Genomic DNA, 14,143 nt, shown 5'->3' on the forward strand with positions numbered 1-14,143 from the left:
CGCTGTAATACTCCATCACGGCTGTCCTCTCTACCAGTGCGCGGGACGGATTTGTCCTGCCACCACACCTGCTGGCCATGCAGCCCTCCGACTCCACCCCCACGGGCCCCAGCGCCTCTCGCCTGAGTTCCTTCTCAAAAACCTCCCTTAACGGCGACTCGACTGGCTTCTCGCACGGTGCGTTCCACTCGAACCAGCCTTCCATCACTGGCTACGGAGATCGCCATCCTCAGAGGAACCTGCCTTCCATCTCGACCGGCAGAATAGGCTCCATCAACCAGACGGGCCCCGACATGCAGACTCCAGGTACCGCCTTCGACATGAACTTCACCCCGCTGCTGCCCTCGCAGTTGCTGCTGGGCTCCCCCTTCCAGCCCGGCTCTCCGAATGCGTTTGGCTCGCCCCAGTTCCAAAACTTTTCCAACTTCCAGAGCAATGGCGCCCAGCAGCAGCCCCAGCAGCCGCAGATTGGCAGCCCGATCCAGCAGCCAATGTCGCCTCAGCTCTACCAGAGCATCATGTCGCCGACGGGCATCAGCCCCCCTTCCTTCTTCGCCGCCGGTCCGCAGTCCCCTCCCACCGCCTTTCCGAGCCTCGCGAATCAGACTCTGGGAGGATTGGGTACGCAGATGCACATGGCCCCGGGGCTCGTTTCTGGTACGAGCAGGACGGTATACCTTGGAAACATTCCCCCCGAGACGACCGCCGAGGAGATTCTCGGTCACGTTAGGAGCGGCCAAATCGAGTCGGTCAGGCTCCTGCCCGACAAGAACTGCGCCTTCATCTCGTTCCTCGACAGCAGCTCTGCCACTCACTTCCACTCTGACGCAATCTTGAAAAAGTTGTCCATCAGGGGTCAGGATATCAAGATTGGCTGGGGCAAGCCGTCGCAGGTTCCGACGTCTGTCGCTCTCGCCGTCCAGCAGTCGGGCGCGTCTAGGAACGTGTACCTGGGCAATTTGCCCGAAGATATTTCCGAGGAGGAATTGCGCGAGGACTTGGGCAAGTTTGGGCCCATTGACACGGTTAAGATTGTGCGCGAAAAGGCGATTGCTTTTGTCCACTTTCTCTCCATTGGCAACGCCATCAAGGCCGTCGCACAACTCCCGCAGGAGCCCAAGTGGCAGCCACCGCGCCGCGTCTACTACGGCAAAGACCGCTGCGCGTACGTCTCGAAAACGCAGCAGCAAAACGCGGCTCAGTACCTTGGCATTGCTCCGGGATACGCCCATGTCCTCAACGGCGCCGACAGGGATCTGATTTCGAACGCCCTGGCGCAGCAGTCTGTTGCTGCAGCCGCCGTCGCTACATCCGCTGGCGGACCCAACAATCTCGGAAACAGGACCGTTTACCTTGGCAACATCCACCCTGAGACGACCATTGAGGAAATCTGCAACGTTGTCAGGGGCGGCCTCCTGCATCACATTCGTTACATTCCCGACAAGCACATCTGCTTCGTCACCTTCATCGACCCGACTTCGGCGGCTTCGTTCTACGCTCTCAGCAACCTCCAGGGGCTCATGATTCACAACAGGCGCCTCAAGATTGGCTGGGGTAAGCATTCAGGAGCCCTGCCACCGGCAATCGCCCTCGCCGTCAGCGGCGGTGCTTCGCGCAATGTGTACATTGGCAACTTGGACGAGTCGTGGACCGAGGACCGTCTGCGCCAGGACTTCTCCGAGTATGGCGAAATTGAGCTGGTCAACACTCTTCGCGAAAAGAGCTGTGCTTTTGTCAACTTCACAAACATTGCCAACGCAATCAAGGCGATTGAAGCTGTACGCCAAAAGGACGAGTACAAGAGGTTCAAGATCAATTTCGGCAAAGACCGCTGTGGCAACCAGCCGCGCCAGTTGGCCAATTTGAACCAACAGGCTCAGCAAAACGGCGGCCAAGAGAATCTGAGCTCTCCATCGCCGCTGAATGGCATGGGTCCCAACAGGGCCCAGAACATTTCCCCAACTGGTTCAGGCACATCAAACAGCGGCTTCAATGCGTTGCAAGCGCCCACCCCTGCAAACATTCTTTACCAGAATCAGAATAACCCCCTGATCATGTACCTGCAGGCTCAGCAGCAGCAGCAACAGCAGCAGCAGGCCCAGCAGCAGGTTCAACACCAACCTTACCAGTCGCAGCAGAGTCTGGACCCCTTCCCGAGTGCTCAGCCGTCGCATCAGTCGCAGAGCTCGCAGAGCCAGTTCCCGAGCCCTCAAGCCGCCTTTTACGCTGCAGACAACGCCAATACAGGCCCGGCACACTCGCACCACGGTCCCAGCAGCTCTTTCAGTCTGACCAACGGCAATTCGGTGTCTAACTCCAACTCGGCTTCGACCACGATTGGCGGCCTTCTCGCTCCCACCAATCTGGGCACGAGGAGTGCGCAGCACGCTCGCGCTGTCAGCCTGCCTGTGTTTTCGCAAGGCCCCTTTGGCCAGCCGAGCAGCAGCAGCGCCGCGACGAGCCAGGGGCAGAGCCAGAACTTTGGCAGCCTGTCTAGCGGCCTCGGCGGTTTCGGCGCCGGCAACGGATTCGGTCTTGCGATCCAGGATCAACACGGCGGGCTGCCCGGCTGGGCGGAAGAGGAAGCCGGCGCGCAGTAAGACGCCCCGGGTCGGCTCCTTTGCTCGGTCCCGTCTGATCGCACGTGTTCGGCATGACGGCTCGCCAACCATTTCTTCTCTTTTTGTTTCTTTTTCACCTCTTTGATTTTGTCTCCATCTACGTTGCACGTTCGAATCTCGTTTTTCGAGGCCCATCTCCTTCTCACTGTGGATAGCTTTTCTCACCTTTCCTACTTCACCTCACCATGTCGACGTACCGCGCGACTACTACTGCCACCGGTGCCCAGGCACGGTATGTACTACTCAACACTTTGTATTACTGGCGAAGCACTGCACGCGACGGGGTTTTCATGTTTCGTGCTGGATGAATGTAGGGTATCTGCGTGTTACGACGTTCGCTCATCTTCTCTTCTCTTCTGAAACTTATTCAAATCGCAATCTCATTTCAATCACGTCTCCTTCTGGTTGGTTGCTGGAATCCGGCAACGGAATTTACACTTCCCAAACCATACCCCCCTTTCCTTCTGGTTTTACCCATCCCCTGCGCAAGAGAGACTTTTCACCCCTTAATCTTCACTCTGTGAGACTACAATTGCTTTTTTTCAATTTGATTTACAATGCTCCTTCTTCCTTCTTCCTTATCCTTCCACCTCTCTTGCCTCCTTTTCTTTCTCTTCTCTCTTGTGTGATTGAGACACTCAGATTGTATGCATGTGCGGTGGTCAGGGGGAGAGACGTGATGGATTTAATAGCCGCGTGCTGTGCGATACTTATGATTGGTTATCTACCGGAGCACAGGAGCAAAAGAAGGGAATCGCCAGGAAAGTGCAACCAGGCCAATGGGTGTTTGCTCCGCGCCATTTCAGTTTGTTTCCTCCGTCGCGTTTGTTGGATGGAGGCTGTTGAATGATGACGATGAAAGATACACTGAGTCTGGTTTGGTCAAAAAGGAAAGAGAAATCCACGAGAAGAGTGGAAAAATGGGATGGACGGGGCGGGATGGAATGGATAGGGAAGAACGGATGGGGAGGCACATTGTCGTGATTTCAGAAATAGTAATGGAAGCGTACTCGAGACTGGAGCTGCCGTGGTTAGTGCATGTGGTTCTTTGCTCTCAAGCCTCTGTGCACTACAACTTGATCCTTGTACAATCAGAGTTGGCAATGAGTACCAGCGACAAACAGCGACCCAAAGACGCTTGTGGTTGGTACAATCAGCCCGGGGTCCGTTGGGATATGCTTCGCGAAACGGGGCAGGGATCAGGAGCATATTTTTATCTTTGCCTCAGCGGGTCAAAGTGGCATGGACTGAGGAGCTTCACTACGTCAACACTCTGGAGAGCACATGGGGGATAGGATGGCAGAGCGGTGGGCGCCCCGGTCGACGTAGCGAAGCACACACACACTCGGTGGCCATTCGGGGAAATCCAGCGAGAGTTATGTTGGACGAGCGTGGGAAATAAAGATTTAAGACTTGAGCAAAAGAAGACACGTCAGAACGAGCGCGCCAGGAGCATTAAAACGAGCCCAAACATGTCCATTTTGCGATGGTGATTGGTGCTCTGAGGTGTGCGAGTCGCCCGGCATGGTAAATGGTGTCTTTTTGGGGCGGGCCCGTGGCAGCAAGCCCCTGCCGCGCCAAGCTTCTGCTTCCGCAATGCGCGCGTTAGTTAGGACTTGCTCGACCTACCCTGGGAGGGACCTCTCCCCAGCCAGAATCGATACCACTCCCGACTGGAGGGCCGCCAACCTTTTCACTCCCCGCCGCCGACTCCCACAATACACCGCACACACCCACCACCACACACCTCCACATTGTGTCGTTCACGACACACGCCAGCTGCTACGCGTCTACGCCTGTTTGACGCGTTCTCCGATTTATAGATTGCTCGCTCGCATACTTTCTACTCACAACGGTCGACCGATCCCCCACCCACCCACCACGTCGCTCCGTGAGCTACCGCAGCCTATCTCAACGATCGCACTTTTCCCAGAATTCCCCTCCTGCGGTCGCGCCATCTCAATTCCTCGTGGCTCACTGCTTCTCGACGCTTCGAGCTATACCGCCGCGCTTAACTCCGTCTTGCGGACAGCTTCTTGTAGGGCTGAAGAGGGCAAGAGAAGGAGAAGGAGAAGCCGTGGCGCGCATACGCCAACCCAGAGCCAGCTTGACCTGCCACTGCCGACCATAGTGACAGGACCAGCGGCCGCCTATCATGGTGAGAATACGTCTCTCCCCTCCCGCGTACACTGCTGCTGTGGTCGAGCTCTGCTGATTGGTCAAGGTTTTTTACAAGAGGTCGCCCGTCCAGTATGCCGCGGATCCGCACATTTCCGACGACAATACGCAGGTACGCAGGCTCGTCTGGTGGAGATTTGTACATTTGCGCTGGTGTTGACATTGGGTCTAGGTTTGGATGATAAAGCAGACGGGCGAGGTCTTTGTCGAATACGAAAAATACGCGCAGAGGTGCGCTCCCATTTTCTTGACAATTTTAGCTGGCAGTATTGTTGACATGGAGTAGGCTAGATTTTTACCGAAAGGTGAGTTTGCTGGATCAAGGTCGCCCCGTATCGCTGGCCTAAGCCTGACTTGGAGCAGAAGCAATTCACCAACCAGATCACTGGACAAGGCAATCTCTCTTTCTTTGATGCGCTCGAGGCAGAGGTACGCATGCGCTGGAATTGTCGGCCTACTGGCGTCGCTGACAAGCACAGAACGAGGATGCGCGCGAGATTCGGAGCGTATTCCCCAGCCCGCTGCGGTATCAAGTCTGCCGAAAAGTCCACCACTCGACTGTTCCGAGACTTGAAGAGCTTGGTATGTCAACGATAGTCGATTTTGCGACCATTGCTAACTGTTCCTCCACAGTGACTAGGGTCTACTCGGTAGGTTTGGCCTTGCGCTGACAGGGGACGATGCTAAACCGGCACAGGAATTGAAAGATGACTACTACCCCGGCGAGCATGTCATTGCCCAAATTAGCTCGGACCCGGACAAGCGCCTACCTGGCATTGTGCGCGACAAAATCACCTTTTCCCCATCTATCAACTCCGTTCGCCATGCCGACAACGCACCCATGTCTCGCTACTTCGTCACGGTGACACATGAGCATCCCAGTCCTGTTGACACCAGCGACCTGCTTCTGGACAGCAAGAAACTGTCGCGTGACAGAAGAACGTACTCGCGATCGATCCTGCGCAGCTTCATCCGCAACATTGCGTACTCTGAAAATTACAAGGGTGCGCCATGGCAGGTGAAGCCCGAACTTGTCGCGGAATTCCGCCTGCCCAAGGAGGTGCCCTACCATTTGACTGTTCAGGGCATTGCCGAGGCCAAAAAGACTGTCAAGACAGAACAACCTACGACCTTCTACAACTACTACAGCGGTCCCGACAACATTCTACACAAACAGCCGCCCCAACAGTTTGCGTTCCACAACACAATCATCCAACCTCAACCGCAAGTCCCCTTTCGACCTCCCCCTGGAGGCTCTGGGCCCCCACCTTTCCAACAACAGCAGCCGAATGCAAATTTCGCGCCTCCGATGGGTGGTGTTCCCATCGTCCCTGTCCCAGCGCCACCAAACGGCCAATTTATGCCAGCCCCCAACCGCATGGCTCCGCCAAGACCACCCCCTGTGCCAGTGCAACCGCGGCCTCCGCCTATCAAGTATCCCATTGAAGATACGGATATCCCGCCGCGCCGGAACGGCAAGGTCAGACCCCAACCCAAGTTCTTGGCTGATGATGTTCCGGACGGCGCTCCGGCACCCAAGGATGAGCTCGGCCTCCAGATGAAGAGTGTAGGATCCATGTTATCGGTGTGGCAAACTTTGAATGTTCACGCGGAGGTGTACATTCTCGACTCCTTTACCCTGGACGACTTTATCGAGGCCTTGGCTTATCCAGGGGACGCCTATGATTGTCAGCTTTTGACCGAGATTCACTGTGCCTTGCTCAAGCTACTCATTGACGAGCAAGGTGACATTCTGGTCCACAGCGAAAACTTTTCCGAGTGGGATGTTGTCTCTGGAAGAGCCGACAGCCAAAGTAGCAAATCGCCCAGCCCGGCCCGGTCCGAGACTCCTCCTGCCAGGCGCACGCGAAGCAAAGTCAGCAGCAAGGACACTGAGATTACGCCCACCAAGCCGGTCCAGCCGCGCCTCACCAATCGCGCATCTGAGCTTCTCTCGGAATTCGACTGGAAGGACCACCTCGCCCGGCGCGATTTTCAGGACGGAAAATGGCAGGCAATCGTCGTCGGCGTGCTCAGGCAAATACCGAAGACCTCATTCAAGAAGCCCACCTGTGATCAGATTTTGGCGCATCTCGTTCCGTCTGACATGGAGCCTGAGCTCGACACGGTACGCGAGCAGTACGATAGCCTGGACATCAACCTGCGGATCGCCATTCTGGATACTCTCAAGAGCTACACGCTCGCCACTGAGCCGCTTCGGGAGTATATGGCGAATTGTAACGCCAACATGACGACCATTCGCAACCAAAAGATTGTGCAGCAAAGGGAGAGGAAGGAGTTGTAGGTTTGATCTTGATATTTTCTTGCTTCATTACTAACGTAACACAGGCTCAAGAAGTTGGGGGGCCTAGAGCAACAGAGAAAGATTGAGCAGGGCAAACAACTTTCACACTCACCGCAGCCCGAAGCCAATGGCGATGTCAGCATGTCCGGAATAACCGAACCAGACGCAAACGGTGAAGATGAAAAGGAGGGCACGAGTCCCAACCACGGCCGCAAGCTGCGCAAATCGAACGCCCGTAAGCGTAAATTTGTCGAAGACGAACAGACGCGCTTGGAGCGGGAGAAGCGGGAAAGAGAGGAGGCTGAGAGAGCCAAATTCCGCGCGCTGCTCGGTGAGATTGAAAAGACCAATGCGGCAATCAAGGCTTGCGAAGACGAAATCAAAAAATATGACGAGGAACTTCGGGAGAACCAGTGTCAACAGCTGCGTCCACTAGGATCGGACAGATTCTGCAATCAGTATTGGTGGCTTGAGAGATGGGGAATGCCACTTGGTGGTTTGCCAACGAGCTCCACGGCGGAATACAACTACGTCAGCGGCCGTCTCTGGATCCAAGGACCTCCCGAGCTCAGCAAAGACTTGATCCAGCCGAACCCAGCAGAAGAAGAAAGGATGAAACTCGAGCGCGGCTACACGATGAAGGAACGGCGCAACGAAGAAGAGGGTTCGATCCAGCTCTCCAACCCCGACCAGTGGGGCTATTACGACAACCCAGAGGACGTTCAGAAGCTCCTTGATTGGCTTGACGACAGAGGCCACCGCGAACTCAAGCTTAAGAAGGAGCTCAGCAACTGGCAGGACCAAATCGTCGAATACATGGTCAACTGGAAGACGCATCTGGCCGACGTCGAGAAGGAAAAGGCGGCGGGCGCCGACGATGAGAAGCGCATGCAAACCAGACAAAAGGCGACTAATTCTGAAAACGATGCAGCCAGATACTGGTGCTTGCGCTGGGAGAACAGCTATGCAGTCGATGAGCTCGGTCACCTGCACAGCGAGGAGCCCCCAAAGAAGGGCAAAAAGACCAAGGGCAAGAAGCGATGATGGACTCCTCCTGGTCGACAAGATTCGCCAATACGTCGCCCATGTCTGGCAACTCCTGAGAGCTGTATGCTTCCCGGGAAAGGTAAAGTCCGTGGTCTCTGTGTAAATGTCACTCCAAGTACTTCTGGTGGAGCTGTCGCAGCTCCCACTTCACTTCTCGGAGCTCCACGAGCTCAGCAAGGATCTTTCATCCATCAACTTTTCACAAACGATAGACATAGAAAGCTCAGGCGCTTGCCGTGTCCCGCCACCCAGACACCTTTCACACTGACGGCTGGACATCGGCAACGGCATGGATCTCACCTCTTCGCTTCGACCTGTACGCTCAATATTTGAAATGCGCCGACATTTTCCCTTTCTCATGATGAGCATTTTCACGGCGCAAATACGTCGGCGGGAGCTGCTGATGGCTCCTCAAACTTGTTTCCTATCACGCATGGTGTCGGCGGATCACGATTGGCCCAATGAGACGAGGTATGTCTTCGGGGCAGGATATTTCGAGCATACGACCCTTTTATGTGCCTGGATCGGCCGCTTTATGGGCCAATGGATGGAATGGTGTGGCGCTTGTGGAGAGACGGGTGTCATGGTCGCTTTATTCTTTTCATCCCGATGCAGAGGTGGAGTTTGATGAGGTAAGCTCATGGGATGCACGGAAAAGTTTGGAAACGGGTGTAGAGCAAACAAAGAGTTGCTAGAGACACAGGTGGTGAATGGAAACATTGAAAATTACACTTGTGAATGCTTTTTGTCTAGTGGTGTTGGGGTGGTTGGCCTGCGATGGCCGCGCGCGCGGCGCGTCCCGTGATGATGGCTGGGGTCCTGGCGGCCGATCTCCAGTGGAACACCCCCACACGAGCACCATCAACGCCCGGCCAACTTTCGCTGCTCCCGCATCCCGCAAAGTTAGCTACACACACACGACACACTCGCAATCTTCAGCCATCATGGTGGCGAATGGCGCCCGTAAGAGTATGTCGCGCGCTGCCGCCCCGGTCGCGGGCACGCGCCTCATTTGCGACTGCACCTAGCTGACAAGTCGGACAGCGCCAACCGCCGCGGGCTCTAACAACAAGCATAGCTTGGTAGACGCAAACGCCGCAGACACGACCTTCAACGACAAGGAGAGGAAGCCGCTCAAGCTCAAGCTGAGACAGTCGTCGGCGAAGCAGACGCAGCCAGGAAACTGGAAGGAGAGTGAGATTGTTGGTACGCTTGCTCGCCCGCGCACGATAGTACGAGGCTCGTAACTGACTACTTGGTCCTCAGATGCGAACAGCAAGAAGGTCGAGGCTTCAGGGGGTCCCACTTCGCCCCTGGTCAACACGCTCAACGAACACCTCCTCGCCGCGTTTACGACGAACCGCCCCTTGGACGACCAGCTCGACACGGTGCAATGCCGCCATTGTCGCCGCCCCGTCCTGCGCACCTCGGCCAAGGACCACATCAAAGACTGCTTGGACAAGAAGCAGGCGAAGCTGAAGAGAAAGAAGGAGGCGAAAGAAGCCAAGGAAGCGGCCATTCGCCGCGAAAAGGGTCTGCCGTCGGAGGATGAAGGACCGCCCAAGAACGCGCGCAAGAGCGCCAAGGGAGCGCTGGACGACCACACGGGGGCGAAGAAGACGAAGAAGCGCAAGGCCGACGGTGATGCAGAAAAGGCGCCGGCTAAGAAGAAGAAGAAGGACGAACCCAAGACCAAGGCGGCCAAACCCAAGGGGCCGGTCGATGTGGAAAAGCAGTGTGGTGTGATGCTTCCGAACGGTAGTATGTGCGCGCGCTCGCTGACCTGCAAATCACATTCGATGGGAGCCAAGCGCGCTGTGCCCGGCCGCTCGCTGCCGTACGATATGCTCCTGGCGCAGTATCAGAAGAAGAATCAGGCCAAGCAGCAACGCGCGGCAATCGACGCCAACGCACCATTGGCCGATGACTTTGATAATCACGGACCTATCGACTCGGACGAGGAGAAGGACGCCATCATGGCAGCCATCGCCCGGTCGCGCCCAGCGCCGCTCGTCACTCGCCCACTCATCTCTACCCGCAGCAAATACCAAACCGTGCGCATCAAGGAGATGCTGCAGCAGAGCATGGGCGGCCGCAACGGCTCAGGTCTCTTCTCAACAGGTGCTCCGCCTCCGTCGTCGGCAATGGCATCCCCCGACGCTCACACCACCTCCAACACCAACATCCCTTCTTCATCATCCTCATCTACATTTCCCCCCTCCGCCTACCGCTCTTCCGGTCCGGGTATTCTGGGCGCCATCTTCGGTGAACCGCACCAACCACCGCCGCTCATGACCCCTGGTGGCGCAAACCCTTCATCAAACGCATCAGCTGCCGCTGCCGCCGCAACGGCCGCCGCAGCAGGCCCTGCGTCTGGAATGGGAATGAGCATCGGCGACGACGCGTCCATGGGCATGCCTTCGACGACCGTGTCATCAGGAACAGTGTCGGCATCATCAGCCAACGCTGCGGCAGCGGCACGCCGACAGTCGAGCATGGGAAGCAGCGGCGGGAATGCGGCAGGTGGTGGACCGCGGCAGATCTTGCCGGGCCAGCTTCCTGGACCGACGCCAAACACGTCGAGTGGAGGAGGAGGCGGAGGTGGAGGTGGTGGTGGTGGATCGAGGAAGACGAGTCTGAATGCGAATGCGGCGGCGGCAGGCTTGGGCGTGAACGGCGTCGGTGTCGGTGTGGGATAGTCTCCTTTACTGACTTTGTTGGAGCCAGACCCTTTCTTTGATGGAGCGTTTTATTCTTTTTGTTGACACACACCCCGGTTTTTACTCCACCCCATCTTTTCCCTCTTTTCACTTCACTACATCACACACTTTCACTCACACACAAGTAGATTGGGCGGCATCAGTAGTAGGTAGCATGCGCTGTCAGACTCGAGGAAGTCGGTAGCGTCAGGTGCTACGGGTAGGCGGTATTCGTCACAGCCTGAATATGTTGGCTTGGACTGGATGATGAGGAGACGAGGCAGCTGGAGGAGCTGGACATGGATACCAATGCAATGGACCATCCCCTATTCCATCCTTCTTTCCTATCATGTCTTTTCTTGATGTGCTGGCCAAGTGGCTGCGATAGGCCTGGCGAGTGTCTCCCTATGGCGAGAGCTTGGACGTGTGACATCTTTCTGGTGTTTTTGTGAATCGTGGGGTGGATGATCTGGACTGGACTCCCGTTTCTTTTCACTCACCTCTTTCCTCGCCCACTCTCTTTCTCTCTTTTCAGACGATTTCTTCGCCTTGAGCCACAAGGATCGCTTGAACGCCAGTTGACAACTCTCCGAACTCCGCGTTGAACCCTGCCCTCACCTCTCCTTTGCGCGACGGGATCGAGAAAGTCCCACTACTTCTCTTCGTCTCTTTCTTCTGGACTTCACACCTTCATCCCGACTTTGCGAATCGAGCTTCATCATCCACTCCTCCTCCTCGTCTCCCCTCCGGCCGTCCAACTCCACAAACACACCCTCCTTCGACACCTTCTGACCTCGCCCCTCGAACCTAGTCAGTCCACCATGCACTCCAACATGTTCGCGCGGCTGGACACCACCAAGGGCACGATGCTCAACCAGCTGCTGACGACGGAGGAGCTTCTCACGCCCAACGACGCGCAGCAGCCAGCAAACTCCTCGCCCGCCAACGAGGACGAACTCCACGAGGTGGGTGGCGCCGCCGCCGCCGCTGCTGCTGCTGCTCCGCAGGACGCCGCCACACACGACCAAGCCGACAAGTCCTCCCTCTGCCAGCAGCGCGCGCTGCTCGTCCCGCTCGACCGCGCCCTCGCCGCCGCCGCCGCCGACCCCTCCAACCGCACTCTCCGCGCCCGCCTCACCGCCGCCTTTGCCGCTTACTTCCTCGTCTACTTTCCCCGCTCCGACATGCCGTTTGGCGCTGGCCAGACGACGCAGGCGCAGCAAGCCGCGCGAGCCGCCCTCGACGCTGCTCTGGCTGAGTCTGAGGCGGTACATAAGGGCGGAGAGGAGGAGGAGCGCGAGCGCGTCGTTGTCGCGCTGGCGCAGGCGCTGGAGCGCTACTATGACGTTTTTAGACAGGCTGTGGACGATGCCGTCGTTGAGTACTTGGGGATCATGGCCATCATGCCGCGGGATGCAGGTATGTGTGATGCGGGTGCCGTTCCTATCAGAGATCAATGTGCGGAGGACTGATTGCGTGCGTGCGATGCAGATGCCGGTGCAGGCGCGGAGAGCGCCGCCAGTGACGACGCCGAGTGAAGGGGAAGGGAGGGCCTCAGGGTACGGGGCGGACTGACATAGGACGCAGCCAGCCAGCTCAGCTCCTCTGCGCTTGGGCTTGAGAGAAAGAAAGGGCCGCGTGGATGCGTCCACGCTCCCACACGACCGACCGTCACTTTCTAGAGGCAGACAAGTCTTGGCTGAAGAGACAAACGGCACGAGGCATTCGAGATGGACGCCAGGAGGGTGCTTGCAGAGGTGTGTGGGCTTTGACGTTCCAGCGGCATCCTCGTCTCGGCAGTGCGCTCATGAATATGACAGGTAGACACTGACGCAGGAGGGGCCGACGAGAGACTCGACGGATAGGGACATGGATGCAGATGGAATGAAGACGGTTCTTGCTGCCGAGTCACTGGTCCAAAAAGGTCGTTTGGGCATTCAGAGCATTCATGTGGCAGAGCCGCTCTCCAAGGGGTAGATACTTTAGAGTATCAAACACAGTAAATACCCGTATCGACAATCTCTGGTAACAACAGGCCATGCTTATTTATTGTACAAGTCAGCCAGCTGACAAGAGAGATGAAATTACAAACAAAAATGCCCGTTCTATGCGTCCTTTTCTATAGTTCGCCATGCTCTTCTATATCCTATATCCCAGTGTGTCAGTGACAAGCACTTTTCAATAGTGCGACCTTCGACGCTATCTAGACAACTATGAAATCTTTCTCCTTTTTCTCCCAGGTCGACTCTTTTTCGCGTCAGCGAGTCCTGTTTCCAACCCAGAATCTTGCCCGACGCCGGTAAATGCGATCGACGCTAAACGGAGGAGCCACATGCACTGATAAATCAAGGTGCCATTCATTGCCCAACCAGTCCGGAGTAGCCGCCAAAGCCTTCCTCATCGCAAAATTTCTCTTGTACGACCAGAGACGGAACTGATTTTTATTACTGAAACTCGGCCGAGCAAGACTAGAGTGAGTGCTAAAAAGCTCCCGAAATCTTCTCCACTGTGCAGCGTCCTCAGAGACCGAAAAGCTGTCAGACGCTGCGATCATGAAGTCTAATAGTGGAAAGACATGTGCCCTGATGCTCGCTCGCGCCTCTTGCGTGTCCAGTCCTTCTCAAGTTCTCTGTCCCCAAATCTCCCCAGCACGTTTCTCTTTCCTCCACGCGCCCTCCCCACTCAAGAAAGACTGACGACAGAGCTTCCTAGACTGGTGACCGAGGGATTCAAGGCAGAACTCGTCACTTGCCTTGGTTAGATTGAGCTGAAAGCACCGCAGGTTTGTCCTAGCCAATCACATCTCTACAAGGACCCGCTTTGTGCGCGTGAGGTCACCATGTAAAGGCCATGGATTTGGCGAGGCGGCTCCAATCATGACAAAGTCCCTCTTTTTGGCATGGCTTGATGCTGGTGTTGGGTGGGAGTCTTGCCACCTTGGCAGAGTAAAATTTTGAGGCCGCTGTAGGATATATTTGTCTCGCCATTGATTCTGGCATCTGTCGCGTCACGCAGTAGTAGATTCGGCACAGCTTTGACATTGCGTCATGAGCAAGAGCCTCTTGAAAGCCATCCAGGGTCCAGCATCCGCAACTGAACCGCAGGGAAAGACGCGACGTCATCCAGGCACTTGGACCTCTCTGCGCTCGCCATCTGATTGGCCGGCAATTCGAGATTTTTGCGATTGCTTCGTTCGAAGTTGGGACTTCGCGGTTGCGGCAGGCAGGCAGGCAGGCGCGATCTGCCACTAGCGTAGATCATTGCTTTGCGCGCTCGACGTACGATTGGTCGGC

The 14,143-nt window shown here is 56.3% G+C and overlaps 4 protein-coding genes across 4 annotated transcripts; all 4 read left to right on the plus strand.

Annotated features, from left to right (window-relative positions):
• Positions 1 to 77: 77 nt before the first annotated feature.
• Positions 78 to 2,600, plus strand: BKA78DRAFT_350679 (uncharacterized protein; the record flags this gene model as incomplete). The annotated part of the gene is made up of 1 exon (XM_066891036.1): positions 78 to 2,600. One exon carries the CDS (start codon positions 78 to 80, stop codon positions 2,598 to 2,600), a length of 2,523 nt encoding a protein of 840 aa, XP_066746173.1.
• A 2,010-nt stretch (positions 2,601 to 4,610) lies between these two features.
• BKA78DRAFT_93105 (ATP-utilizing chromatin assembly and remodelling N-terminal-domain-containing protein) lies at positions 4,611 to 8,294 on the plus strand. Its single transcript, XM_066893992.1, has 9 exons — positions 4,611 to 4,779; positions 4,846 to 4,911; positions 4,972 to 5,030; positions 5,086 to 5,104; positions 5,163 to 5,228; positions 5,279 to 5,381; positions 5,433 to 5,449; positions 5,497 to 7,100; positions 7,149 to 8,294. The coding sequence occupies exons 1-9, from the start codon at positions 4,777 to 4,779 to the stop codon at positions 8,146 to 8,148; spliced, it is 2,937 nt and encodes a 978-aa protein (XP_066746174.1). The 5' UTR covers positions 4,611 to 4,776; the 3' UTR covers positions 8,149 to 8,294.
• Positions 8,295 to 8,891: 597 nt separating this feature from the next.
• BKA78DRAFT_93130 (SCA7, zinc-binding domain-containing protein) lies at positions 8,892 to 10,957 on the plus strand. The gene is made up of 3 exons (XM_066893993.1): positions 8,892 to 9,120; positions 9,196 to 9,357; positions 9,418 to 10,957. Exons 1-3 carry the CDS (start codon positions 9,096 to 9,098, stop codon positions 10,848 to 10,850), a joined length of 1,620 nt encoding a protein of 539 aa, XP_066746175.1. The 5' UTR covers positions 8,892 to 9,095; the 3' UTR covers positions 10,851 to 10,957.
• A 714-nt stretch (positions 10,958 to 11,671) lies between these two features.
• Positions 11,672 to 12,388, plus strand: BKA78DRAFT_350682 (uncharacterized protein; the record flags this gene model as incomplete). Its single annotated transcript, XM_066891037.1, has 2 exons — positions 11,672 to 12,269; positions 12,342 to 12,388. 2 exons carry the CDS (start codon positions 11,672 to 11,674, stop codon positions 12,386 to 12,388), a joined length of 645 nt encoding a protein of 214 aa, XP_066746176.1.
• Between the last annotated feature and the right edge of the window lie 1,755 nt (positions 12,389 to 14,143).

This window comes from Phyllosticta capitalensis, assembly GCF_038381095.1.
Source record: "Phyllosticta capitalensis strain CBS 128856 chromosome Unknown BKA78scaffold_3, whole genome shotgun sequence".
In the NCBI taxonomy this organism is placed as follows: domain Eukaryota; kingdom Fungi; phylum Ascomycota; class Dothideomycetes; order Botryosphaeriales; family Phyllostictaceae; genus Phyllosticta; species Phyllosticta capitalensis.

Excerpts from the sequence above, each read along its gene's own strand:
- BKA78DRAFT_93105 (XM_066893992.1), top strand. Across the intron at positions 5,229-5,278 it reads TTGATGCGCTCGAGGCAGAG|AACGAGGATGCGCGCGAGAT; the intron begins GTACGCATGCGC and ends TGACAAGCACAG. Across the intron at positions 7,101-7,148 it reads CAAAGGGAGAGGAAGGAGTT|GCTCAAGAAGTTGGGGGGCC; the intron begins GTAGGTTTGATC and ends AACGTAACACAG.
- BKA78DRAFT_93130 (XM_066893993.1), top strand. The coding sequence starts at position 9,096 with ATGGTGGCGAATGGCGCCCGTAAGA. Across the intron at positions 9,121-9,195 it reads GGCGAATGGCGCCCGTAAGA|CGCCAACCGCCGCGGGCTCT; the intron begins GTATGTCGCGCG and ends CAAGTCGGACAG. Across the intron at positions 9,358-9,417 it reads GAAGGAGAGTGAGATTGTTG|ATGCGAACAGCAAGAAGGTC; the intron begins GTACGCTTGCTC and ends CTTGGTCCTCAG.